This window comes from Tachysurus fulvidraco, chromosome 26 (genome assembly GCF_022655615.1).
Source record: "Tachysurus fulvidraco isolate hzauxx_2018 chromosome 26, HZAU_PFXX_2.0, whole genome shotgun sequence".
Taxonomy (NCBI): domain Eukaryota; kingdom Metazoa; phylum Chordata; class Actinopteri; order Siluriformes; family Bagridae; genus Tachysurus; species Tachysurus fulvidraco.
Window position 1 is genome coordinate 5,955,025 of NC_062543.1, and position 27,615 is coordinate 5,982,639.

The window sequence follows — 27,615 nt, forward strand, 5'->3', positions numbered from 1 at the left end:
TAGATTCCTGGCCGTAGCTCTGCTGCTTGTGCTTCTCATCCACAGCTAAATTTAGAAAAAGTTATTTTTTTGAAGAACAACAGCCTAAATTGTAATATATGAAAGTATAAAGTTACCCATGAGAGATATATGTGGTGACAGATCTCAGTATTAAACTTTTAACTAGCCTTAGTGCATCATATTGAAATCCATCTAAAGCTAAAAAGAGGCATATTGAGACCGTTTCTTTGTATTACGGCTAAGCACAGAGCTTCATGCTAACTGAACTGGACCTATTATTCATTGCTTTGAATGCTTTAGGCATCAAACGCAGACAGAGATGAATGTGAAGTCATTCACCCACAGGGTGACCTGCTATAAAAATGAACTCTTCATGCTCTAGTTTGACTGGATAGATTTTGTCGCATAACCAGAGGATATATGTGTTGTTGGTAGTGTTTGTTTTAAGAAGTAAAGGTCAATGCGAATGAAGCATAAAGGCAGGAAGCGCTTAAATCTGTAAAAACTAATACACTAAAAAATAAAAAAAGAGTATGCTAAAGTTCCTTCTAATTATTCGGCACATTAAAGCTGGTTATTCTGTATTTCTGTAAAGAAATCAGTGAAAATAACAGTATGAATTGTGTAGCTATGAAGTGTTTTTTGTACTAAGAATGATTTTTCGGTCAAATCCAAACAGAATGGAAGTAAAGCAAAGAAAAGTGGGAGATGGCGAGATGACAGAAAGGTTATGCATTTTAAAGACGTAAAAACCTCAAGTTAAGTCCTTGAGCGTCTCTGAAGGCTCGCTGGTTTTAGCATCAAAGGAACTCAAACTAGTAGTAATTGCTCTACATAGACTTGCAAGTGTATAACTGCAACACTAAAAGTGCAAAATGACTCCAGTACATTTAAGGAAAAAGACACTGTGGAGCAGAAAGGACACAGTGCAATGTTAGTATGCAAAATGCTCAATGTATCCTGATTTGAACACACACACACACACACACACACACACACACACACACACACACACACACACACACACACACACACACACACACACACACACACACACACACACAAACACACACAGGATGTGTATGCAGATGGTAGAGTTCTCTCTAATCCTCCTTATGCTCAAATCCCAAGTGTGTGTATGTGTGTATGTGTGTGTGTGTGTGTGTGTGTGTGTGTGTGTGTGTGTGTGTGTGTGTGTGTGTGTGTGTGTGTGTGTGTGTGAACTAGAAGCTGTTTGATAACCATCACTATCTCACTTGTTGTACAAGGAAAACATATGGGAAAGTAAAACTGACAAATACTGATTATAAGAAAGGACAAACAACAACTACAGATTGCCAATGAAGCAAAACAAGAGTGATACCAGCATGATTACTGGGGTGGAAGAGAGCGGTGATGTTTTAGGTCAGGTAACATGCATATGTCTGGATATTTGAAACCTTTATATTGTTAAGATTTCATTCCTAATCCAATTTCACGTGTAAATGCTCAGACAGTTCAGTTATCCCGCTTTCACCAATTCACAGAATAACACATAGAACAAAAACAGGAGGTCAGAGAAAAAGTGTAATATAACATCCATAGATTACTTTTCTAAACATAATTCAATTATTTAGATAATTAATATGTTTTAATAGTTGTATTAAATCTGCTCTGAGATATTAGATATTATTCATTCTTGTGTGTGTGTGTGTGTGTGTGTGTGTGTGTGTGTGTGTGTGTGTGTGTGTGTGTGTGTGTGTGTGTTATATTAACCACATTAAATAATAACATAATAATAACTTCAATAGTGAAAAAAAAATTCTGCCCAGAAATTTTTTACTATGGAACTAAAATAATTAAACACGATTATTTAGTAAAGGTTTTGGTTTAAACAATGAAAATTGTAACAAGCTTTTTTTCTTTTTTTTTTACCATAAGGGCAAAATGCAACACAATGTAAAGTACAATACACTATAATATAACATACTCTATAACCCACTGCATATTATATGTAGTGATTTTGCTACATAATCACTACAAGGTAGGCTCAGAGTGTATGAATACTGTATATTACGACACAAAATATTCCCCCAAATACAACAGATTTTTTTATTTTTTGAGTTATTATGCACAAAACACCTTGTAATTACATATCTTTTTACTAACAGAATCAATAACATATCATAGATCAGACATCTAGTTACAGAAAACCTTTCTCTGCATCTAGAGGACTGAATGGTGACAAGATCATTACCTTTTAATGCTTTAATAAGAACATTTTAGTTGGTTATATTTTGTTTCACAGCATTTTCGGCTCTAAATAGATGAGACATCTTCTTCAAGTTTGATTCAGAGAGAATAAATGCGTGTTATTTCTTGGCTACAAGCAAACATCTGCTACAGATGCTGTGCTGGTTCACGATGTAAACCTAGTCACTGTAAACTAATGCCAGTTTATTTCTAACCTTTATTTGCCATGCTGTAGTATTTTGTCAAATAGATGCAAAAAGAACACCTATGAAAACAACTGCTGAAATTTTTGTCAACCAGCTTGTTATTTTAAAAACTAACACATCAGCATGAAATTAAATGTTGAAGTTTATTCACATATCATTATAAAGTGAAGGTGATTTGAACATGAGGTGATCATGCGAGCATGTGATGAATATGAATTCTAACTTCAACTCTTTGTACAATTGCAGATTTATTTATAAAAAAAAAGGATTTTTTTCAAATATGTCTGCAACTTTTAATATCTAATCTGTAAATTCCCAGGGTGACAGTTTTACCCCATGGTGCTGAAGAGGATGCAGAGGGCAGTGGGTTCGCTTATGGCTATGAGGACGACTACAACTGGCATGGAGACTACTATGATCGGGATTCGGTCACCCACGATGACTATAGGTAACACAAAATGTACACTAAGTATAAATATCCTGAGAGAGAGAGAGAGAGAGAGAGAGAGAGAGAGAGAGAGAGAGAGAGAGAGAGAGAGAGAAGGAGAGAGGCAGAGAGAGAGAGAGGTAGAGAGATGCAAATTATATACATCTATTCTATTCACTACTCGCTATTGAGTAAAAATCAGGAAGCATTCATCTCAGTGTTGCGTTATTATCAAGACCCGATATGCAGAGAAATGATTCCTGTTCGTCTCATGGGAATATTACATTTGCATAACAAAACCTGAATGGAAACTGCAGAAATAATAAAAATGCCTAAAAGGGTTTTAGGCTTTGCTGAAATAGAAAAGTATTATTCATAAAAAGAATAAAGGGTGATAAAAAAAGGCATCGCAAGGCTTTCCATTGTTAAATTTAAAACTGCATTGTACACTGTTTCCGAATTATACTAACAATGAGAATTAACCTTATCTGAGACATATTGTGTGATGTAGGCTTTTTCCCATCTATCTATCTATCTATCTATCTATCTATCTATCTATCTATCTATCTATCTATCTATCTATCTATCTATCTATCTATCTATCTATCTATCTATCTATCTATCTATCTATCTATATGCTGTTGTACTGATAATGCATCAAAAACAAATCTAAATAGAAATAAAGACAGAAACTGGACTATTTGTGATTTTTTAAAATTTTTTAATTTTTTTAAAAAGCTTGCCAAAAAGCTTCACAATAGGTTTGAATCCCACAGGATGAAACAAAACAAGTCACAGGCGTGAACAGCTTGCTGAAGCCTGAGGGCAGAGGTGCTAGGTTTCAAATTTCCGACCCAGCATCTCGAAAACCACACAAACAGACTTTTTTATTATTGTTATGTTATTCATATCGTTGTGGATGCCCTTCTGTCTCCCAAGTTCTAGCTAACTTTTCAAGTAAAAATATAGTATATTACATATATACTATAATATATAGTATATTACAATATTGTAATATAGCATAATATCGTGTAGTATAGTCTAGTGTAGTATAGTATTGTATAGTATAAAGTATAGTGTAGTATAGTATAGTATTGTATAATGAGGTGTAGTGTAGTGTGGTGTGGTATAGTATGGTATAGTATAGTATAGTATAGTATAGTATAGTATAGTATAGTATAGTATAGTATAGTATAGTATAGTATAGTATAGTAGAGTTTAGTATAACATATAGTGTAGTGTAGTGTAGTGTGGTATAGTATAGTGTGGTATAGTATAGTATAGTGTGGTATAGTATAGTATAATGTATAGTGTAGTGTAGTCTAGTGTAGTGTAGTATAGTATAGTGTAGTGTGGTGTAGAGTGGTGTGGTATAGTATAGTATAGTATAACGTACAGTGTAGTGTAGTCTAGTGTAGTGTAGTATAGTATAGTATAACGTATAGTGTAGTATAGTGTAGTGTAGTGTAGTGTAGTATAACGTATAGTGTAGTGTAGTGTAGTGTAGTGTAGTGTAGTGTAGTATAGTATAACGTATAGTGTAGTGTAGTGTAGTGTAGTATAGTATAGTATAGTATAGTATAGTATAGTATAGTATAGTATAACGTATAGTGTAGTGTAGTGTAGTGTAGTATAGTATAACGTATAGTGTAGTGTAGTGTAGTGTAGTGTAGTATAGTATAACGTATAGTGTAGTGTAGTGTAGTGTAGTGTAGTATAGTATAACGTATAGTGTAGTGTAGTGTAGTGTAGTGTAGTATAGTATAGTATAACGTATAGTGTAGTGTAGTGTAGTATAGTATAACGTATAGTGTAGGGTAGTGTAGTGTAGTGTAGTATAGTATAACGTATAGTGTAGTGTAGTGCAGTATAGTATAGCATAGTATAACGTATAGTGTAGTGTAGTGTAGTATAGTATAGCATAGTATAACGTATAGTGTAGTGTAGTGTAGTGTAGTATAGTATAGCATAGTATAACGTATAGTGTATTGTAATGTAGTGTAGTGTAGTATAGCATAGTATAACGTATAGTGTAGTGTAGTGTAGTGTAGTGTAGTATAGTATAGTATAACGGATAGTGTAGTGTAGTGTAGTGTAGTGTAGTGTAGTATAGTATAGTATAACGGATAGTGTAGTGTAGTGTAGTGTAGTGTAGTGTAGTATAGTATAGTATAACGTATAGTGTAGTGTAGTGTAGTATAGTACAACGTATAGTGTAGTGTAGTGTAGTGTAGTATAGTATAGTATAATGTATAGTGTAGTGTAGTGTAGTGTAGTGTAGTATAATATAGCATAGTATAACGTATAGTGTAGTGTAGTATAGTATAACGTATAGTGTAGTGTAGTGTAGTATAGTATAGTATAACGTATAGTGTAGTGTAGTGTAGTGTAGTATAGTATAGTATAGCATAACGTATAGTATAGTATAGTATAGTATAGTATAGTATAGTATAGTATAGTATAGTATAGTATAGTATATAATAAGATAGTATGGTATAGTATGGTGTAGTGTAGTATGGTATAGTATAGTAGAGTATAGTAAAGTATAGTATAGTATAGTATAGTATGGTGTAGTGTTGCGTGGTATAGTATAGTATACTGTAGTGTAGTATAGTATAGTATACTGTAGTGTAGTGTAGTATAGTATAGTATAGTATAGTACAGTATAGTATAGGATAGGATAGTATAGTATAGTATAGTATAGTATAGTATAGTATACTGTAGTGTAGTGTAGTATAGTATAGGATAGTATAGGATAGTATAGTATAGTATAGTATAACGTATAGTTTAGTGTAGTGTAGTGTAGTATAGTATAGTATAACGTATAGTATGGTGTAGTGTTGCGTGGTATAGTATAGTATACTGTAGTGTAGTATAGTATAGTATACTGTAGTGTAGTATAGTATAGTATACTGTAGTGTAGTGTAGTATAGTATAGTATAGTATGGTGTAGTGTTGCGTGGTATAGTATAGTATACTGTAGTGTAGTATAGTATAGTATACTGTAGTGTAGTGTAGTATAGTATAGTATAGTATAGTATAGTACAGTATAGTATAGGATAGGATAGGATAGGATAGGATAGTATAGTATAGTATAGTATAGTATAGTATAGTATACTGTAGTGTAGTGTAGTATAGTATAGTATAGTATAGGATAGTATAGTATAGTATAGTATAACGTATAGTTTAGTGTAGTCTAGTGTAGTATAGTATAGTACAGTATAGTATATTATAGTATGGTGTAGTGTTGCGTGGTATAGTATAGTACACTGTAGTGTAGTATAGTATAGTATACTGTAGTGTAGTGTAGTATAGTATAGTATAGTATAGTATAGTACAGTATAGTATAGGATAGGATAGGATAGTATAGTATAGTATAGTATAACGTATAGTGTATTGTAGTGTAGTGTAGTGTAGTATAGTATAGTATAGTATAGGATAGTATAGTATAGTATAACGTATAGTTTAGTGTAGTGTAGTGTAGTATAGTATAGTATAACGTATAGTGTAGTGTAGTCTACAGTAGTATAGTATAGTATAGTATATAATAGGATAGTATGGTATAGTATGGTGTAGTGTAGTGTGGTATAGTATAGTATACTGTAGTGTAGTATAGCATAGTATACTGTAGTGTAGTATAGTATAGTATAGTATAGTGTAGTGTAGCGTGGTATAGTATAGTATAGTATAGTATAGTATAGTATGGTGTAGTGTAGCGTGGTATAGTATAGTATACTGTAGTGTAGTATAGTATAGTATACTGTAGTGTGGTATAGTATAGTATAGTATAGTATAGTATAGTATAGTATAGTATAGTATAGTATAGTATAGTATAGTATAGTATACTTTAGTGTAGTATAGTATAGTATAGTATAGTATAGTATGGTATGGTATGGTGTATTGTGGTGTAGTGTAGTGTGGTTATAGTATAGTATAGTATAGTATAGTATAGTATAGTATACAGTAGTGTAGTGTAGTGTGGTATAGTTTAGTATAGTATAGTATAGTATAGTATAGTATAGTATAGTATACTTTAGTGTAGTATAGTATAGTATAGTATAGTATAGTATAGTATAGTATAGTATAGTATAGTATAGTATAGTATAACGTATAGTTTAGTGTAGTGTAGTGTAGTATAGTATAGTATAACGTATAGTGTAGTGTAGTCTACAGTAGTATAGTATAGTATATAATAGGATAGTATGGTATAGTATGGTGTAGTGTAGTGTGGTATAGTATAGTATACTGTAGTGTAGTATAGCATAGTATACTGTAGTGTAGTATAGTATAGTATAGTATAGTGTAGTGTAGCGTGGTATAGTATAGTATAGTGTAGTATAGTATAGTATAGTATAGTATAGTATAGTATAGTATAGTATAGTATAGTATAACGTATAGTTTAGTGTAGTGTAGTATAGTATAGTATAACGTATAGTGTAGTGTAGTCTACAGTAGTATAGTATAGTATATAATAGGATAGTATGGTATAGTATGGTGTAGTGTAGTGTGGTATAGTATAGTATACTGTAGTGTAGTATAGTATGTTGTAGTGTAGTGTAGTGCTGTATAGTATAGTATAACATAGTATAGTATAGTATGGTATAGTATGGTGTAGTGTAGTGTCGTACAGTATGGTATAGTATAGTGTGGTGTAGTATGCTGTAGTATAGTATGGTGTAGTGTACTGTAGTGTAGTGTTGTATAGTATAGTATAGTATGGTATGGTGCACTGTAGTGTAGTGTTGTATAGTGTAGTATAATATAGTATGGTGTAGTGTTGTATAGTATAGTATAGTATGGTATAGTATAGTATAGTATAGTATACAGTAGTGTAGTGTAGTGTAGTGTGGTATAGTATAGTATAGTATAGTATAGTATAGTATAGTATAGTATAGTATAGTATAGTATAGTATAGTATGGTATGGTGTAGTGTGGTGTAGTGTAGTGTGGTATAGTATAGTATACTGTAGTGTAGTGTAGTATAGTATAGTATAGTGTGGTATAGTGTAGTATACTGTAGTGTGGTATAGTATAGTATAGTATAGTATACAGTAGTGTAGTGTAGTGTAGTATAGTATAGTGTGGTAATCTCTGCTATAGGTAGCAAACAGTGTTTGCTAAATGCAATGTAAAACAGGTATTATTGTATTTAAAACTAGAACCTAAAAGACTCTACTATAAACTGCAGGATATAAAAGTAAAATATTTATCTCCTGAGTCCAGCATTGTGGGTCTTATGTTCAAAAAGAGCTTACTAATCACCTGAAAAGATGCAGGTTTATAATGTCATAAAAAAACACAAAATGTGAAGTTTTCTTATGAACCGTATTTGAAAATAAAACATGCTCACAGATGCATACTGAAAAAATCACAGACTTATTTAACAACCTCAAGTGTTTGCTTCCTCAAAGTGGGAATTTCTCCCAGCTGTGTTTATGCAGATTTTGAATTTGCAAATTGTCAGGCTTTGACAACACTAGCAGAGACGACTCCAGGCTCATATAAACACTGCCGCTTATTAGCAAAAAAGCATGAGACAAGCAGTACAAAAATGTCAGGTGAAAGCAAAGTAAAATAAAAAAGCTGAAACGTCAAAAGAGGAAAACTTGAGAGCAAAAAACTAAAAGCAGGCAGCAAAGAAAGATGTGTGTGATTAGACCAGAAAATGAAAATACAGACTTAATCAGAGGCGAACTAGCAAAAACAAGCCTGGGGGCAAAAATGGGGGCATGGGTATGGTTATGGAATTTAAAATGTTAGTATTTAGCAATCAGAAGATGTGATTACGGTTGATGGAAATATAAGCATGGTAGTAGGTCCTTGGCCTTCCATGATTGTGTTTCCGTTTAGCTGTTGCTCCTTTTGATTACATTCTTTCGTTGAGAAAATTCTGGATACAGACGTACTGTAAATAACGACTCGAAACAATTCTCAAAAAACAACATGGCTTTTTGCAGTATGTGAATTCTTTCTTATTTCTTCATCAATTCTTATCCTCAGAGCCAAGAGGAAGTCCAGCAGCTCACTTTCTCCTCCACATAAGAAAAAAAAAAAGAAGAAGGGAAGAAGACACAGTCGGTGAGTTTCCTTGAAAGACCTGCTGTGTTCTTCATGTCCTTTCCTGTTTCACTGTTTACCATCATATCTAATGCTCTTGAATGCCCCCTTTAAAAAGCCCAGGCAGAAATGAAGGTATTAACAGATTAACAGAACTAGTCAAATATTAATCTCAAGCATCCTGTATAACAAAAATCATTCTTAATATATGCTTCATTTTATAACTATTATAATAATCTTTCCACAAACTCTCCTTAAAAGGCTTCAACATGTACGAGATATGGGGATGCTGAGAATTTTAATAATAATAATAATAATAATAATAATAATAATAATAATAATAATAATAATAATAATAATAATAATAATAATAATAATAATACATTTTATTCATAGGCAGCTTTCAAGTCACTCTGGGGTCCAATCAAATTCAAACAAGTAATAAATAATAAAATAACAATAAACAACATGAAAAAAATAGTAGTATATATGAAACTATGGTTACTTAGCACTTCCATGTACAATTTTTAGGGTGTCAATACTTCAGTAGACCTCTCCAACATTGCTGTAATCCTACAGTCTAGAGCTTAAGCTGTGGAAGCGTTGTGTTTATAATGCAGACAGTTTCATGAGTGACAGATCGATGTTTCAAGTCTGATATCAGGTTCTTTTTTTCCAAGGAAGCAAAAATAAACTACTAGGAAAATAACAGTTATACATGAGAGGTGAGAAAGACCAAGAGAGAATTGTATATTGGCAATCAAAAGCCTGGCAGTAAGAGTAAGAGAACGAACAGACGTTCCATCAGAGGTACAAGTGGCAAGTGAGTGTTTTAGAAATGTATAAATTTTATAAGATGACACAGTGCAGAAGCAGCAACTACAGGCACTTGAAAAGAGATTTGCAAAGTGTATATGTATATATATATATATATATATGCAAATATGTCGGGAAAGTGGTGGAGCATTCGATCCGTCTTTTCTCTCATGCCTGTGTTTCCTGTCTGTCCTAATGTGATGCACAGAGTTGACAGCTCGTCTCCTTCACGGAGAGGAAAAAGGAAGAAGAATGGCAAGAAGCACAAAAGAGAAAGGTGTGTGTGTGTGTGTGTGTGTGTGTGTGTGTGTGTGTGTGTGTGTGTGTGTGTGTGTGTGTGTGTGCGTGTGAGTGGTCATACCATTCAATTACTGAAAAGCACTTTATTAGAAATGACACATTATTTACTATATACTATATAATTTATATTTATATAATAAGAGCTCACATTCTCTCCCGTGAACACGCATGCCGTTAGCTAACCTCATAAATATTTTTCTTTATACCACAGCGCTGTTGAATTCTTGATTCTGATTGGTCTTGATGTCGATCAGTTTTCTATAACAGGAGCTCTGACAGTAATTCCGGCTGTATGGATTATATTAATGCGATCCTTCTACGTCGTATGATGTTTATTATTAAACAAATTATTAAGAATGAATCTAAATGTATTAAGAACGAATTGCGAAATATCACTTATTTTGTGACGGTTTCTCTGAGACGATGTTTATGGGATATTTTTGAAAGGAGTCTTCAGCGTGAGCTCTTTATAACCTTCACGGTTAAAGCTGTAATTTTAAATGTTCTGACATGAAGAAGTCTTCAGGATTGAGAGCTTTTATGCTTTCAGGAGTTTCTCTGTAACATGACAAGCAGCATTTAAAAAAAAAGATCAAGAGAAAGAAACAAAGAGAGGCTGCTGAGAGAACAAAAGTGTACAGCTGGTAAATGTAAGTGGAAACAGAAACCAACCAACAGATGTTCTGCAACCTGAAATGTCACCGTAAATGGATTAAAAAAAATCTTTGTCTTTTTTAAAGTAGGAAATTTGCTGTTGAGGGTTGAAGAATAAACACCTTTGCAATCAACTGGTATAGAAAAGAAATTTCCCATTAGGCCATATATATCCCAGCACACCTTCATTAGTTAATCGATTATTATCTTATAACAGGTTTAATTGCTTAGGTATCAAAGCAGAGAATGAGAACATAAGCACACTGTCTAGAAACTGAATATTGTTAACTATATAAAACACATCATGTTACCTGGCTGTGTTTATCAATGAAGGCGTGTGCATCAAACCACACAACACAGTGCATTATGGGTGTTTGTCACATTATTAGGAACACCCCTAAATATGCATATAGCACAGTGCATTAAATCATGAAGAGACCCGTGACCGATTATGGCATAGTTATTAGAACCTGACAGGACCGGATTGTGTCTTTCAGAATCTCCTATACAATTTCACACAGAATAATATCTAGAATTTACGCAGAAACAAAAAGAAAAACATCCAGTGAGCTGCGAATCTGCAAGATGTTTAACCAGACTGAAAAGACTTTTAATTTAGCATGTGTGTGTGTTTTTTTTTAAATATTCCAGTTCTAAAGAAATATTTTAAAGAGAAATTTAAAACCTTTAAAATCATTTTTTTTATATATTTCACCAAGCATTTTTTTAACTAATCTTAAACATTAATTATCAGCCTTGAAAGAGAGATGAAGTAGTCTCTCTCTCTCTCTCTCTCTCTCTCTCTCTCTGTCTCTCTCTCTCTCTCTCTCTCTCTCTCTCTCTCTCTCTCTCTCTCTCTCTCTCACACTCTTTCTCTTTGAAATATGGCATGTGACCTTAAAAGTGTCAAAGAAAAATGAGCCTTTCAGCAAATTACCTACACTCCCCCATCCTTTCTTTTACCATCCTGTCATTCCCTGTGCCACTCATCCCCCACTACTACTCTGTCTCTGCCGCTCATGTTGCACCATGCCAGTAGTCTCATCTTGCTGAAAATCCCCTAATCAATTATGGATCGAAAAAAGCAAAGGAAAAACAGAGGAGAGAGGAAGGAGAAGCGTCCCTCGGGCCAGATAGCAAAGAATCAGGGGGGAATCTGTGGAAAATGGCAACCTTGTTACTGCACAACTGCAAGTCCAAGATTCAACAATCAAGGATTGCATTTATTTGATCAAATACAAAAAAAAATACAAAATATATAAATAAATACATTAAAATTACTATTATCTTTCTATCTCTCTCTTTCATCCAAAGAACTTCTGTAACAATAAATAAGTTATTGTGGTGTATATTGTAATGCATTCTGTGACCATTTAAAGTCATTTAAAGTGAAGTACTAAACATTTCCTGGAGGGAACTGTGGGATTGATTTTCAATATTGCATATATTTTCAACATTTGGACACCATACATGACTTCATGGCTATAATTTGGAATAAATAGTAGCCAATCACGTTAGCCCCCTCACTTTCAGCTATTCTATTCAGCTACTGTATCTCGATGAAGAATTTTTCATTAAGAAGTATTTTTCGGTTCCAACACAAGATAAAATAACTTATTCTTAACTCTTCCTTTCTCATTTAAGTCTATACATGAAAACTAAACCAAGGTCTCCTCCATTCCTGTCTCTATTTCTCTCTCTGTCCTAGGTCCACATCTGGGTCCAGAAGAAAGAGGAGACACAGGTACTGTACATTGGAGCATTTTGTCATTTGTCCAGATATATTTTTAGATTTTTAAATGAACTGTCCCGAAGCTCAACACTCATCATGATAAAGCTGTTGTCATTTCCAATTTTATTTTCAGATCAGGAACTCCAAAGAGCAAACACAAAGACAAGAGCAAACTGAGAAAGAAGTGAGTCTGGGTTTTTTTCTTCAAAGTTCCACCGAGAATAAATATTTAGTGCAATTATATTGTAGGTGTCTTGTAAGGCAAACAGCCTGCTTTTCCACTTGGCCTGTTTTGTTTCGGAAATTATGTCATTCGTTAGAAGTGAAAATTAAAAACTTCTAAGGTAATAAAAATTCGAATCAGCCAATGAGACACCAGAGAGATGAACTTGGTTTAGAAATTGCTTTGTCACTTTTAGTTTGCGTGTTTAAGTTAAGTGTGTTTTTGTACATTTGTGTGAATCTTTGTGCACATTTGTACCTGTGTGCATGTGTGTTTGTGTTCATGCTTGTGCACACTTTTGGTTTGGTTGTATGTGTGTTGTGTGTATGTGTGTGTTTGTGTATGTGTGTGTGTGTGTGTGTGTGTGTGTGTGTGTGTGTGTGTGTGTGTGTGTGTGTTACAGATCTCCAGCAGAGTGTACCAGCAGGAGGCCACAGCGCAGAGGAAGCTGCTGCAGCTCGCGCAGCGCTTCTGTGTCATCCACAGCCACCATCTCCAGATCCCCCAGCAGGTACAGTAATGCCAAGTGTGCGCACACACACACACACACACACACACACACACACACACACACACACACACACACACACACACACACACACACACACGCACACACACACACACACACACATAAACACCCTGACCCTCACCTTCCCTTCATCTCAGAAGTGGGAGAATATTTATCCTTCACTATGTCAGGGTGGTTTCCTTATGAATATATATATATATATATATATAAAATGTATTTCATAAATTCAAACATTGTTATCTTTGGCAGATTTCTGTAGTATAAGTTGGAATAAATTAAAGTTATTGTCCTTATTGACACTGGAGGTCATGTGACCTTTGGGACTAATTTCACCCAGAGATTATTATCCTGTTGATTTTGCCCACAATGACAAATTAATTAATTAATGACAGGATTTCACACTGTTTACACAGGTCCAACCTGAAGTACAGGACGGAGAGACAGAAGAGGTCTAGTCCCAATGCATCTCCATCTCCCGGTCTGGAGAATGGCCACCACAGCGAGCGAGTTCGCAACGGCAAACACTCCGGACTCAGCCAGCTAGAGGGCGAGAAAAGCAGCGATGTATGTAGTCTCCTCTATTTTGCCTCTGTGCCCTCCGCCTGCACCATTCACTCGAATTCTCTCACCCAAAATGGTTTCTCTTGCTCTGTCTCTCACTGCCCCATTAATGACCTGACTGTTCGATCTCACTCTCAGTTTTTTTTTTCTTTTTTTAATTTTTGGTTTGTTGTTAATTTTTGTATCTCGCTTTCGCCTCTTTGGCTCCGTTTTGTGACTATTTGCATTCCCAGCTGGATTTTGTGCTCGTTGGGTAAGGTTATCTCGAACAGGAGTTAATCACTTAATCAATTTTAAGTATTCAAACATCACAGGCCGCTAATAATGAAAAAAAAAAGAAAACAATCTCAAATGACTCGTTCAATATTTAGTTTTTCCAAAGAATATGAATCAACTCACTGAATCAATTCACTGAATCCATTCACTAAATCAATCCACTACATCAATTCACTGAATTAATTCACTGAATCAGTTCAATTCATTAATGAATTAATTCATTCCTTAATTTAAATACAATAAGTACTGTAGTGTTACACATGGACTGTTGTGTGGTATTTTACAATTTAGTTCAGGGAAGTAAACATTCGATCATTGATATTAGAAAAAATAGTAAAATACCCAAAAGCAGACATGGCACAAAAAGTGTTGCATGTGACAAACGTTATTATTCTCTAATAGATTTGCACCAACCATGTTGTGCAGTTAACATTAACATTTCAGACACAATCAAGTGGCTTAGCAAGAATTGATTTAATGCCTTTAAAAGAAAAAGTTTTTACACTTCCAGCAAGGCCAAGGATTGTGATTCCTCAATGTCAGTTGGATGAGTTTTGATGACATCTATTGTCTGTAGTTGTTTTAACTCATTCATTCTTTTCTGGTTAATATTTTCAGAGGTTTACAGTTTAGTGTTGATTTTCATTTATTTCTTTTATTTTTATTTCATTGTTCTCTCAACCTGAAATCAAAAGCAAGCAAGCATCTTGTGGGTGCAAGTATGAAAATGGTCAGTGTATCTAAACTTCCACAAATACATTACTGTATACTTGAATTATTCCTGAAACAGTAGTTGGATTTTCCTTCTAGTGATCTGCATGCATTCTTTTTTTGAGAAGGTCTTATGTGCTGTCTCTTTCTCTTTTCACTTGCTTGCTTCATTCCTCTTTTCATTTCTGCCTTTATTTAATTTAGGTGGTATCTTTCCACAAAACAAAAAAAAAATAAATTCCCAAACTTTTCTGTCTTGTTTGTGTAAAAAGCACTCATATGCTTTGGATCGGGACCAAGTAGGTTAACAGGGTACGTGTATTAGTTTCTTCTTGTCAACACAGTTTGAAAGCTCATGTTCTGAGTAACACAGTAGACCCCTTTTCCTCCAGACTGATTACAAACCTGACAGCTGGTTTTTTCAAATTGAGCTTCTTTTACTTGCTTCTTGTGGACTATCACTCTGACCTGCATGTTACCTTCTGGGTGGCAGCATCACCTGTTAATCTGTTTCTTCTCTTCTTTAGATGAAAACAATATGAATTTTTTTTAAAGGAAACTGTCACAAGCTTGTGATTTTTTACTCTAGCATTTATAAACTTTTAGCCAACCGGCTGTACGTGATAACACGTGATGTCCAGTCGATTGGTTGAAAGTGATATCATTGTGAAAGGAATATTCCATCGTTTTTCAACCTAAACTTTATCTGCTGTGTCTGTACCGTGTGTATATCATTAATGCGGACCATAAATTTTACACTTTTCCCTGTTGAGAAAATAACAAAACCTGTTTACTACAAATTGACTAATAATGACATAATGGTGAATTGAGTCAACAGCACAAGACTACAATCATAACACTAAGAAAAAATAATGTAAGACTTAACAAATATATATGTATCAGCAGTTAACTGTATTTACTAGGAAAGTACCATAAGATTTCACACAAAAAAATTTAAATATAACTTTCATTTTATGCTAAAAGATGACTTTTTTTTTAAAATATTCGATCATGACAGGCTGCAAATAATCCAAAGATAAAAATAATCACAACTGACTTTTTCCAAAGAATATGAATCAATTGACCAAATCTATTTAAGCAAAAAAAAAAAGAAGAATGACTTAAAAAGATTAAATGGGGCTAAATGCTGTATTTAATAAATAATAATAATAATAATAATAATAATAATAATAATAATAATAATAATAATAATAATAATAATAATAATAATAATAATAGTGTCACGGTTTGGAAATCGCAAGGAATCAAACGAACCATACAACCTTTTTTTTTTTTAACTAAAAATGACAGAACATGCTGTAACAAATGAAACAAAAACAATACACGAACACTTGACTAAAAACAAAAACTCATCCTGGCAAAACCAAACATGACAATAAACAATAACCCAAACAAGACAAACACGAAACAGCGGGTATAAATAAGGCAGCGCATTAGAGATAATTAAGAACACGTTACATAACACATGACATGATCACATGACGCTCAACAAATTGTAACAATCCACCTGCCAGCAATCCCTTTAGTGGTCTGGAAGTGAAGTAGTTCCTTACAAACAGACTATAAAGTAATTAAATACACTGTTTTCAGTCTCGGTCAGACATGTTCAAGCACTTCCAAAGATATCAACAGTAAAAATGTTGCTCTAGTGGACATTAGACAATTTAAAAAGCATTAAATTCCAAATTAAGAAAAAAAAACATTACTTTTTTCTATATGTTACTGTAGAATCAGCTAAAAGTGTACCACTCAGATGATTTTTTTATGACCGTCACTGCCACTATTACTATTATTACACTCCATGTTACTACTGAAAATGTATAAATAGTAAATCATCAACAACAACAAAAAACAATACTGAAAAAAGAAATAGTGAAAAAGTTTATTTTTAGCTTTCTTTCTTTGGAAAAACTGAACAAACAAACAAACGAACAAAGTACATTTGACAGATTTGGATTCGAATTTAAACAATACGTTAAACCGAAGAATTTATTGCCAGAAACGCTTCCTATAAAGTTCCTATATCAGCAAACAGTTCGTACTGTATGTTCTTTTCTCAGTACAGGAAAAAGTCAGAATTCATCTCTGGTAATTACATGTGCAGTACAGATACAGATGATGGCTATAAAGTTGGAAAATGTATGTTTTCACATGAGAGGTTTCATATTACAAACATTCAAACAAAAAAAAAAATCATTCTTTGCAGATTCATTACCCATCCTTAATACTGAATTTCCTGCACCACCACTTGATTTTACATTTCAGTACCCTCGGAAACGTACCAGGGTTTTCATTCTGGTGTTTTCTAAATCTTAGTCTGTCTATGAGAAAATGGAAAACTTGGAACTAAATAGGGCAGCATTTTAGTGAAGGTGTTTCACTAAAGGGACCCAAGCCATTTGAAATCACATACACACACACACAGTTTTTACATCCTGAATTTTCACGACAAATACTTACAAAAAAAAAGTTGTATACATTTTTTTGAAATAGTGTGTAATTGCCGAGAGCAAAGAGAGATAACCGACCTGACCAACTTCCCTGGTCCTAAAACAAATCCCTAAAATGTGACTGGGGTCCCTTTTCAGTGTGCTGACTTTAGTTCTCCATCCTAGCACTCGACACCCCTCCATTTCCTCCTATCCATCCGTGGTGTGTGTGGCTCTCTTCTCTGTCATCCCGACATGCTTTCTGCCCCATCGACCACAGTGTGCATGTTCATTCCCTTCTCCATTCCTTCTCACAGGATCGATTTTGTACGATGGGTTTGATTTCTGTTTCTTCTTTTCACTGTAATTTAGATGCCCTAATCCTCTTAACCTTAACGTGGCTGTACATGTATCCAAGAGATTAAGACAGATATTCATGTAGCTTTCTGTTCTTGTTTCTTTCTTTTTTTTTGTCTTGTTTTTGGGGTGGGGTTGAGTTGGTTATATTTCGTTCTGAATTATTTGTAATTTTGGCTGACATTTTTGGTTGGGTTGGTCTCCTTTTTGAGTTTGTGGACCAAGTAATTAGCTGGGATACTAAAAAGAACTCATTGTCTTTTTCCCATTTCGCTGCGGAGAATTTTCCTTTCTCCTTTCCCCCCCTCCTCCTTTTTTCTTCCTTTCTCGTTCTGTCAATATTGCATACGTGTCTCTGATTGAAATGGAAGGTAGGTAATGCTCTGCCTACGCACGTGGTCTCTATGCAGATGAGAATGTGACAAGCACCCTAGCTTGACTGTTTCTCTCTCTTTCTTCTCATTTTATCTATGATGAAAAAAAAAATTGGCGGATTACTTTTCATTGTTCTTTTTCCTTTCTGTTTCTCTTTCTCAGTAATATGTTCTTTATGATTTTTACAGTGTTTTCAGCTTTGTTTTCCAACATTAAAAATTTAGCTTTGCTCTATTGCTGAAGTCGTCAGTACACTGCCCTCCCCTTAAGTCCATTTCTCGTCTCTTTGTTCTTCTTTCGTTTGACTAGAATGCATTCATGTCTGTTCCGCATCCCTTTTGTCTCTTGGTGATATGGTACACTTATGGTCTTATGATTGTTTGACACGTTTATATTTCTTCTTCTTCTTCTTCTTTTTTTTTTTAAAATCATTTTGTTTTATGTTTCAAGCTACAGACCTGAAACCTTTGCTTGAAAAGACAGATCATATACTTGTGTATGAATGTTGATTATACTGTTAGTCTTAAAAGTTTTAGATATTGTAACATATTGAAAAATGCTTGATTTCTAGCTAAAAAACGGATCCAGAGTTGATTTTTTTGTCATCTTTCACTTTAACACACACTTACCATTAAAATAAAGGGTCCTGTTTGCTCACACGGACGCGATGTTTCACCAACATTGTTCAAGACGTTCTAATCTTTTCTGCCATGTTTAGTGACATCCACACAACCTAGCGACAGAATGTAACAAAACCACCCATGTGACCAGACACAGATCCCTTCCTGCTAAAAATGTCAATTCTCTAGGGAAGAGCTTCTGTATTATGTGCATCCGTGTAGTTCATCCACCTCCAATCTCCACACTGAGGGCCGGTGTGGGTGCGGGTTTTCATTCCAATTAAGCAGGGGTCAAACCTGAGCCGTTTCCTTCCATTTAATTCGTTGATCTTGGCTTTAAATAGACGAACATATGCGGCTTTACACGTTTGTACACAAATAAAATAAATAAAAATTAAGCCCGAAGCATCTCAGCATATATCATAACTGTGCTGCAAGTAGGAACAAATCTAAAGAACCCAGAACCACAGCTGATGTCTTTACAACAGAGGAAAATAACCCTCCTATTGACACTGAACCTCAGCTTTATTTTCTCTGCCCACTTCATCTCATTCTCCTCGCCTACTTCATGTCACTAACGCTCACTCTGCCTCCTATTATGTGCAGCTCACCAGCTTCCGTCGCAAAGTAATGACTTCGGGCCACTTTGTCTCCTTGCCATTGATGCGAGTGCAGAATATCGCTGGTCAGATATTGCATTTTTTTAAAGGGAGTTACATATCCTTGCAAATAAAAAATATTGAAATAGAGAAACTGCTATGAGAACTGGCTACAGTGTGCCAGGTCAGAAGTGGCAGGTTTTAATGATCACCTTCCTAAATATTGTGGCAGGATGGAAAAAGCTAGAAACTTTATGAATAAAAAAAGAATAAAAAGAAGCATCTATAAAAGAGGCCAGGTATGATGAAGCCAAAAAGTGTTAGTTGGTTATTTTGACAGGATGTTATTTTGAAACGTTGCATGTTCACTAAAATCATTAAAATATCAGATGATAGATTCCTTTTTTTTTCTCGTTGTGGATAGATTTATTTTTACTCTCAGTGCTTATGAGTATATCAGATCATCAGAATCATCTGCTACTTTGACAGCGAGTGATTCTGAAAAGTGTCCAAGCCCATGTTGTCATTTCTTTTCTTTATGCTGAAATGATTATTCATTTTATTTTATTTATATTTTTTTCTTTTATTTAATTTGGTGTGTCTTTTTGAGTTTGATTTCATGTATTGTCTCATGCTCACTACCAGGGAAGGGTGTTGTGTCTTTTTCTCTTGCATTTTGTGAATCTAATGATGCACTTATGTTGCCCCACTTTTCCCTTCTCTTCATACCTTACCTACTAAAGGAGGGAATACCACTTTATTGGTAAGTGGATGTTAACCAAAAGGGAGTTAAAACAGAGTAGCCATTTTATTTAAAAAAAAAAAAAAGGGAAATGGGTCGCTGTTCACTTCTCAGCAATTGTCTGCAGGAAAAGCAATCCACAAGCACAAATTTACTATTGAATAGAAGACCAATTGTTTTCTAATTCGAGTGACTCTATAATTGTGAATCTTTAATTTTGTTCCTTCCATTTCTGTGATGTTCTGTCAAGTTGTCTTGATTTTTTTTTGTTCTAGTTTTTATTTTCCACTTTTTTCTGTTTGTAGCCATTTCTTAAAAAAAAAAAAAAAAAAAAAAAAAAGACAAAGTCCTCCTTTTCCACTCAGCTCTTTGGTCTCTTTCGCTCTCTCTCTTCACTCTATGTTCTCCTGATCTTGATTTGTTTCACATATTTTCCCTTATTTCCTCTTCTTTTCTTTCGGGATTATAATTTCCAGCTCATTATGGTTTTGCATGCCAAGTATTGCATGCGCTGCACCATAGAGGACTGTCTATAAGCCATATCAAGAAAACTCCTAGCTCTTTTCTTTTAGATATTTGCCTTTTTTAGGCAAGTACACCACCACACTCACCTGAGAGAAAAAGATACTAATTTCTGTGTATTTGTGTCACTTTTCCACCCTTTTTTTTCTTTTTTTTTTCTTGTTTGGTTATTATACATCTACAGAAGCTACGGTCGTTGGCTTCTATCTCACCGAGTGAAGTGCAGAGGCAGACGTCGCCTAATGTACGGGAAGCAAAGAGCCACAGCACCCTATATAGGAGCCCTGGACGACAGCAGACACATGCCCAGACGGTAGAAGCAGGAAAGGGAGAAGAGAGGCAGCAGCGCGGTGCCAAGCTGTCCTCCGAGACATCAGGAAAACGGGCAGGACGGACCTGCCACTCTCCTGCCCATAGCACTGACTCCCAAACCAATCTCCAGCCTAAAGCTAAAGGCGCACACGTGAAGAAGTGAGACTTAGTTATTGACGATTTGATGTGACCTTTGGTGTAGAAGACACACTTAACCAAGTCATTTTAATCAAGATGACTGGACCAATTTGTTTCCATCGTATTTCTTTTGCAGAGCGAAAGGCTCTCATACTTCAAAGAGGCACCATCACGGTAAAACCGTGAACCGACACCGCAGCGTGTCAGCATCTCCAAATACACACCGGCGTACTTCAGGCCGCAAAAAGAGCAAATCGAGCCTACAGCAACGAAGCAGCTCATGGAGCAGCGCTCGCTCTTCTTCACGCTCCAAATCAAGAGAGCACACGCAAAGCAAGACCAAGTCCCCACACACTCGCCAGAACAACTCTAGGTACAGGCCACCTTACACACAGTCATTTCACACACAGTGAAATAGTTTGTCACATTTCAAGTGATTCTTTATTAATTATTAATAAATAAAGATCTGACTGTGACCGATCCATACAAGCTCAACAACAATCCTACCACATTGAAATGTTTGTATAAATTCAAATTCAAATTCAAAAGCAGCTTTACACAACATAAACATAAAACAAAAGGTTAATATAAAGATTAATATAATACAAACGTTCAAGATTAATATTAGATATATTTAAATGTATTTGTATTTATCCCATTGAGTAAGTCTGAGGTGACACAGGCGACCATGGCAAGGAAAAACTCCCTTGGATGGTAAAGGAAGAAACCTTGAGAGGAACCAGAACAATTGAGGAGGTTGTTGCCCTCAAAGACCATATGGAGTTGTCGTCTCCTCGTAGTATGTCCGAATACTTCATGAAGCAGAGTCCAACTGGAGCTGGTAAATCTCTAGATGCCTCGGGATCCTCACTTGGTTGGCCTCATCTCAGTGAAGTTCCAAAATCTTCATGGCACGAAAGACAGTCGGAGCTGGTACAATTTCTGGATGCCCTGGGATGGGCAGAAAGAGATAAGCAGTGGAAAGGGATTAACGTAGCGGCTGTTCATAATATTAGCAAGCACTAGATGATAATGTGCATTTGGTCAGATGTAATAGGGCACAAGATTATGGGATGTATTATGTGTAGGCCTGCCTATAGAGATAAGTTTTTAATCTACATTTACAATAGGAAAGGACTTTGTAAACTACCACAAGTCCTGAGTTTTGTGATCTTAGAGAGCATGAAGGACTGTAACGTGTTAGAAGACTAGTTAGATACATGGGCGCTAAACTATTTAGAGCTTTGTACGTAAGTAGCAGCAGTTTGTAATCAATTCTAAACTTAACAGGTAGCCAGTGAATAAAATTTGGGTTATATGATCGTATTTTCTTGTCCTGGTTAGAACTCTGGCAGCTGCATTTTGGACTAACTGTAGCCTATTTATTAAAGATATAATATAGGCATAATATAGTATAATTCAAGAGTCAAATTTAAAGTGCTATACTGTGCTGTACTACAATTCTGTTAACAGTGGTTAAAATGTTGGCCTACAAAGAGGAAAGTTGTGATTTCAAATCCCAAACCAACCAAATTGGTCCCTTGAGCAAGGTCCTGAACCCTCAACTGCTCAGACATGTTTTTTAATTAAAAAAAGAAGAGATAAATTTGCTCTGTAAATGTACTGTGTTCATTATCTACTATGCGAGAAGCATTTTTGTATTGAAAAACGGAAGAGACACTTAAACCTCTTCTGTGTGCTCATACAGGGAGAGGGACAGTCCTCACTACTCTGATGCCGAGAGAGCTCGAAGACGCTCCCGCAGTTATTCTCCCATTCGTAAGAGGAGGCGAGACTCACCCAGCTTTATGGAGGCTCGCAGAATCACCAGGTACATCCTGTTCCTGTTTACACTATAGCAAATGTATTCCAACAACCTACAGGAGGACGTGAAACCCACTTCTCAGATGATTTCAGGAATGTAATTTCGGTTTAATTTGGTGATGTGACCCTAAGAATTTATCCTCTTTACTTTACCTCATTCAACTGACTGATTCAAAAAGATTGAATTTCTGTCTACATTTTTTCTTGCTTCCAAAAACTTGGTTTTAAGCCACACCATGTTTTTTAAAGCCGCTATAATATTTTGATGCTAGCAGTGACTAAAAGCAGCTGACAACTTCTAAATCATCAAATAATGATTACATGCATCTTTGTGAGCAAGTCCTGACAGTGAAATAATCACTTAAAAATCTGTTCCATTGAAACAACAAAGACATTGTTAGCTAGTCACATTAGCTGTCTCCCTGACTAGCTAGTTTACTCAAATTTCAGTTTGATTTGAAGTATTACAATTCACTTTGTGTTTGTCAAAATAGCAGACCTAAGACAAAACATTAGACCTAAGACAAAGTTAGATTATAGCTTAGTGTTAATCGTAAAATTAATCTAGAGAATCCTTCACGTCTGTCAAATGTTTACCTAGCTGGGTAGCTTAGTTGGTAATTAACAACAGGGATTTTCTGCTTAATATACATTGCAATCATAAAAAATATTATTCAGCAGATATATAGCTTTTTTTCAACCTCTTTAAAGGTGGCCTACGAAGAGGTTTCTGTCATCCAACTACTTTTTAAAACTAAATGTTTTGAGAACAATCGCTGGTACGAGTTTCCTAATGAAAAACCCAGTGATTGTATTATAATGTGCACATACAGTGACATCTAGTGGCCACTCCGTTTACTGCAGGCATTCCAGTCAGGGTACTGCACTTAAAATAAAAAAAATTAAAAAAAATTATTAATTTAAATTCATTTACACAACTACAAATAAGTCGAATGATATTTCCTCAGTCTTTAATCAAGGTTTACAAACTGTTGCAGGTAAAATATCACCTACACACCTGCAATATGTTCATTCTCAGATTTGTTGACTGTGTTCCTGCATCAGTATGGCTGAATCAGGAGTGAATTTGTACTTTCACTCCTGTATGAAGGTGTTCAGAAGACCTTGGGCATTGGAATGTGGAGGCAGGGTTACCGCGGTAACTGTTGCCGAGCAGCAGGAGTCTCCTAGGCCTCATCTCCTTGTGAACCTTTCTGGTGAAGCTGCATTACAGTACCAAAACCAACATCCTAACCCTGTCTTTCCCTCTCTAATCTAAACTTCTACAGTGGTGGATGGCATCTGATGAATACTAACGTTACAACATGCTTAACTGATAAAGGTGCAGTCAAGAGGTGCTGGGTTTTAAAATTTAAATTTGAAAATAAAGCAATTGTTAATATTTATTTATTTATTTATTTATTTATTTATTTATTTATTTAAACCTTTTCAATTGGTATATTGATGATCATCTTGAATGATTATCATTCTGTATAAACCTCTTGATAAACCTTGAGTCTTTCTCACACACTTCTATTATGGATTTAATCTATCTGTATCTGTACCATTTGACAGCTCTTTGCTTGGCAGCAGCCCAAGCAGTGTGGGTGCTTCGAGGTGACCTGCAGTATGTATGTTCGTGTGCGTACGATGTGTGTAAATGCAAAAAAAATTAACAAATTATGCATTTCTGTCTGTCTCTTTAAATAACTACTTCCATTTGGGGGTGGGGGTGGGCGGTGCAATTGCATTAACCCTTATTAACACATGCAGCCACTCAATTGTTTTATTCTAATCACAGCATTATGGTTCCCTCTGACAGCATCATCTAAAACCATAATCTCTGTGTCTGTCCCAAATAAAGTACATCTGGAATTGTATTTGAAGTATTTCTAATCATTGTGTAGGAATACATAAAAATATGTGCAGCTATAATGTATGTAACTCTCAATATCATTAGTAAGTTAATAATTTAGATCATTACCTTGATTTTTAAAAAGGTTTATACCAATTTGAGGTTGCAGACTCCAAAGTTTGCACACCCTTAGCAAAAAAATTAAGATGATTATTTCATATCAATGGCACATTGCATATGCTGGATTATACAGATGGAAAAAAAAAAACAAGTGGAAAAATATTAGACATTACGTTATGTCATTATGTATTACATTATTATACCTTATGATATTAAGAATAAATAATTAACCACCCCACACCTTGCTTTTATCACTGGCTCTAACGTATTTCATGTCCTTTATCCAGATTTTCTGAGAAGATCAGACATTTTATATTTAATTGTCTGGAAACTGCTGTAGTCCATCTATAAAAGTGCACATTTACAGTTGCTTTATAGTTACGTTATAGTTGCATATATATACTTCCTGCCTACGTATTATAAACACTGGAAATTTATATATCAACCAAGAATCTAACACCAATGTTTCTCTCGCTGTCTGTAGTGCACGCAAGAGGCCGATACCATACTACAGGCCTAGTCCATCTTCCTCCAGTTCTCTGAGCAGCTGCAGTAGCTCCAGCCGAAGTCGGAGTCGGAGCTACGACAGCTACAGCAGCTACAGTCGAAGCAGGAGCAGAAATCGGAGCAAAAGCAGAAGTAAAAGTCGGAGCAGAGGCAGGAGCAGAAGCAGCAGTCAGTCACGAAGCCCCAGTCAGGCACACAGCTACTACAGTCACAGCAGCTACGAGAGCCCTGGTTTCTGACAAGTGTGTTCTACAGGAACAGACAGATTAAAGGAGGGATGGAAAATCAAAGAAATGAACAAATCGACACTTAAGACCTTTCCTCATATTTGTGGTAAACAAGTCATTATTATAGCTAAAAAGGTATTACCATAGCCAGGACAGCTGTGGCGACATAATGGAAGATTTCTTCTATCTTCTATAAGAAAAGATGGCAAAACATCAAAATTTTCTTGAACCCCAGAAATTCTTACTGCACATCAGGTCAGATGATGATTTTATCACACCGATAATACAGATAATACAAATCCAAAATTAACCAACTGAAGAAAATATAACACAAAACAAGTTCACAAAAAGAGCATCTAACAAAAAGACACACAAAGGATCCTGTCAAACATCGGTGAAAAATTCACACGTGTACAGGAGTGATGTTACAAACAAGTCAGGATCGTATATACGGACACCCAAAGCCGGGAGAACAAAAAGAAGTAAAGCACTTTTATGGCCTGAAATGCTTCCAATTTCAAAAATAACCAAAAAGGGGTTAGTAGATGAAGAAGAAGAAGAAGAAGAAGAAGAAGAAGAAGAAGAAGAAGAAGAAGAAGAAGAAGAAGAAGGAGCGCCCAGCTGGGATGAATGTAGTCCAACAAGGGTCGAAGGTGACTCGATGGACAGTGAACACATCCTGTAATATTCTTCTCCCCTTACAGCCCCAATGACTGACACACACAAACAAACCAACATGAGAACAAACAAAGACTGTATTACGGATATTAACAATATTAATGATATTTATCTCAAGTTTTTTTGCTAGTGGAAAACAGAATTGTGTGCTTTTCTAAAAAAAATGTATTATATGGTACTTACACCGAGATGTTGACGTGTAAAGGTGTAAACTGCAAGCTCTGGCTGTAAACTATGCACTGTATATCCAAACCTATACAACATAAGGCTTTGTATGTGGAAACGTTAGCATGATGCAGCAGAGGAGACTTTCTCACACAAATACACACACACACAGCTGTAAATTTCTCTTCTACCCCTCCTTTATTCTCTGGGTCTTCTTGACCATTTTCATATCAGATACAACTGTATGCAGAGATCTTTAAGAAGTGTATGATTACAGTCACTTTCCCACTTTCTTTGGCTGTGGGTATTGCATACATGGTTGTATCACTTTTAGAGCTTTGAATAATTTAACACATTAGTTCTGTACAGTTATTATTATTATTATTATTATTATTATTATTATTATTATTATTATTATTATTATTATTATTATTATTATTATTATTATAGCTGTTGTCAGTTCCTGTCCTTGAATCCAGGCTGCAAAAAGTCCCACGTGCACAAGTCTTTTGGATCATACTGTACGTATTTAACTATGTATTATTTATTTACCAATTTTTTCTTATTTATTCGTTATTTATTATGTATTTATTCCATGCTTATTTATTCATTCTGAAACTTTTAGAAAAAAAAATCGGATCAAAAATGAATCAAGAAAGAAATGAATTGGATCTGATTTTTAGGATAAAGTAAAAACTTCCTCCTGATGTATATTTCGGTAATAACTGAAATCTGTTATTCCTGTTTTAACCCCGAGCTTTAGTGCAACAAACTCGCTGTAGTTCCTGACAAATGATGAGATCACTGTCTGTTTGTTTGTTTGTTTGTTTGTTTGTTTGTTTGTTTGTTTGTTTATAACATATTTTGCACATTACCTTAATCCAAGAATCTTTATCCAACATTTACCAGCTAAAATTCAGATTCCCCATAAATACAAACTCTCATATTTCTATCCCTGTTAGACTTTTAGTGATATTGACAGATGAGTTGATGATGCAATCAGGGAAACATGCGCACAGTCTTCCTTTCCTCTCTTGCTCACACCTTTGTCAGTGTTCTTGTAGTCATCATTCATTCATGTGGATCAATACCCTCTTCAGTAACAAGAATATACAGCGCTTATCATGGGACTGTATAGAAGTCAGTAGATGTAGTGTACTAGTTATTATTCTACAAAAAAAATAATAAAGTATATTCCAGTGGAAACCTGAAACGTGCTCTGTTTTTCCTCTTACAGTTACTCTAAATCTTAGTAAGAGCAAAGCCTATAATAGACACTCCTACTGTTATAGGTTTTCGATTCATACGAACGATTTTATAGTAGTTATACATACAGTAGCTTCATGACTATTTACTGTCTGTTTGCACCACAGAACAAACACTGGACTAGTGAATAAAGT

General features: G+C 35.0%; 1 protein-coding gene across 1 annotated transcript in view; it reads left to right on the top strand.

Moving 5' to 3' along the window:
- The window catches only part of srrm3 (serine/arginine repetitive matrix 3), a 77,629-nt gene extending 50,208 nt beyond the window's left edge, over positions 1 to 27,421 (top strand). The window contains exons 4-14 of the mRNA XM_027132977.2: positions 2,758 to 2,886; positions 8,866 to 8,943; positions 9,947 to 10,015; positions 12,401 to 12,436; positions 12,558 to 12,608; positions 13,051 to 13,158; positions 13,590 to 13,740; positions 20,574 to 20,860; positions 20,976 to 21,212; positions 22,548 to 22,670; positions 25,123 to 27,421. Of these exons, the coding sequence (XP_026988778.2) occupies positions 2,758 to 2,886; positions 8,866 to 8,943; positions 9,947 to 10,015; positions 12,401 to 12,436; positions 12,558 to 12,608; positions 13,051 to 13,158; positions 13,590 to 13,740; positions 20,574 to 20,860; positions 20,976 to 21,212; positions 22,548 to 22,670; positions 25,123 to 25,384 (1,531 nt within the window). The 3' untranslated portion in view covers positions 25,385 to 27,421. The remainder of the gene's footprint in view (positions 1 to 2,757; positions 2,887 to 8,865; positions 8,944 to 9,946; positions 10,016 to 12,400; positions 12,437 to 12,557; positions 12,609 to 13,050; positions 13,159 to 13,589; positions 13,741 to 20,573; positions 20,861 to 20,975; positions 21,213 to 22,547; positions 22,671 to 25,122) is intronic.
- Positions 27,422 to 27,615: the final 194 nt, after the last annotated feature.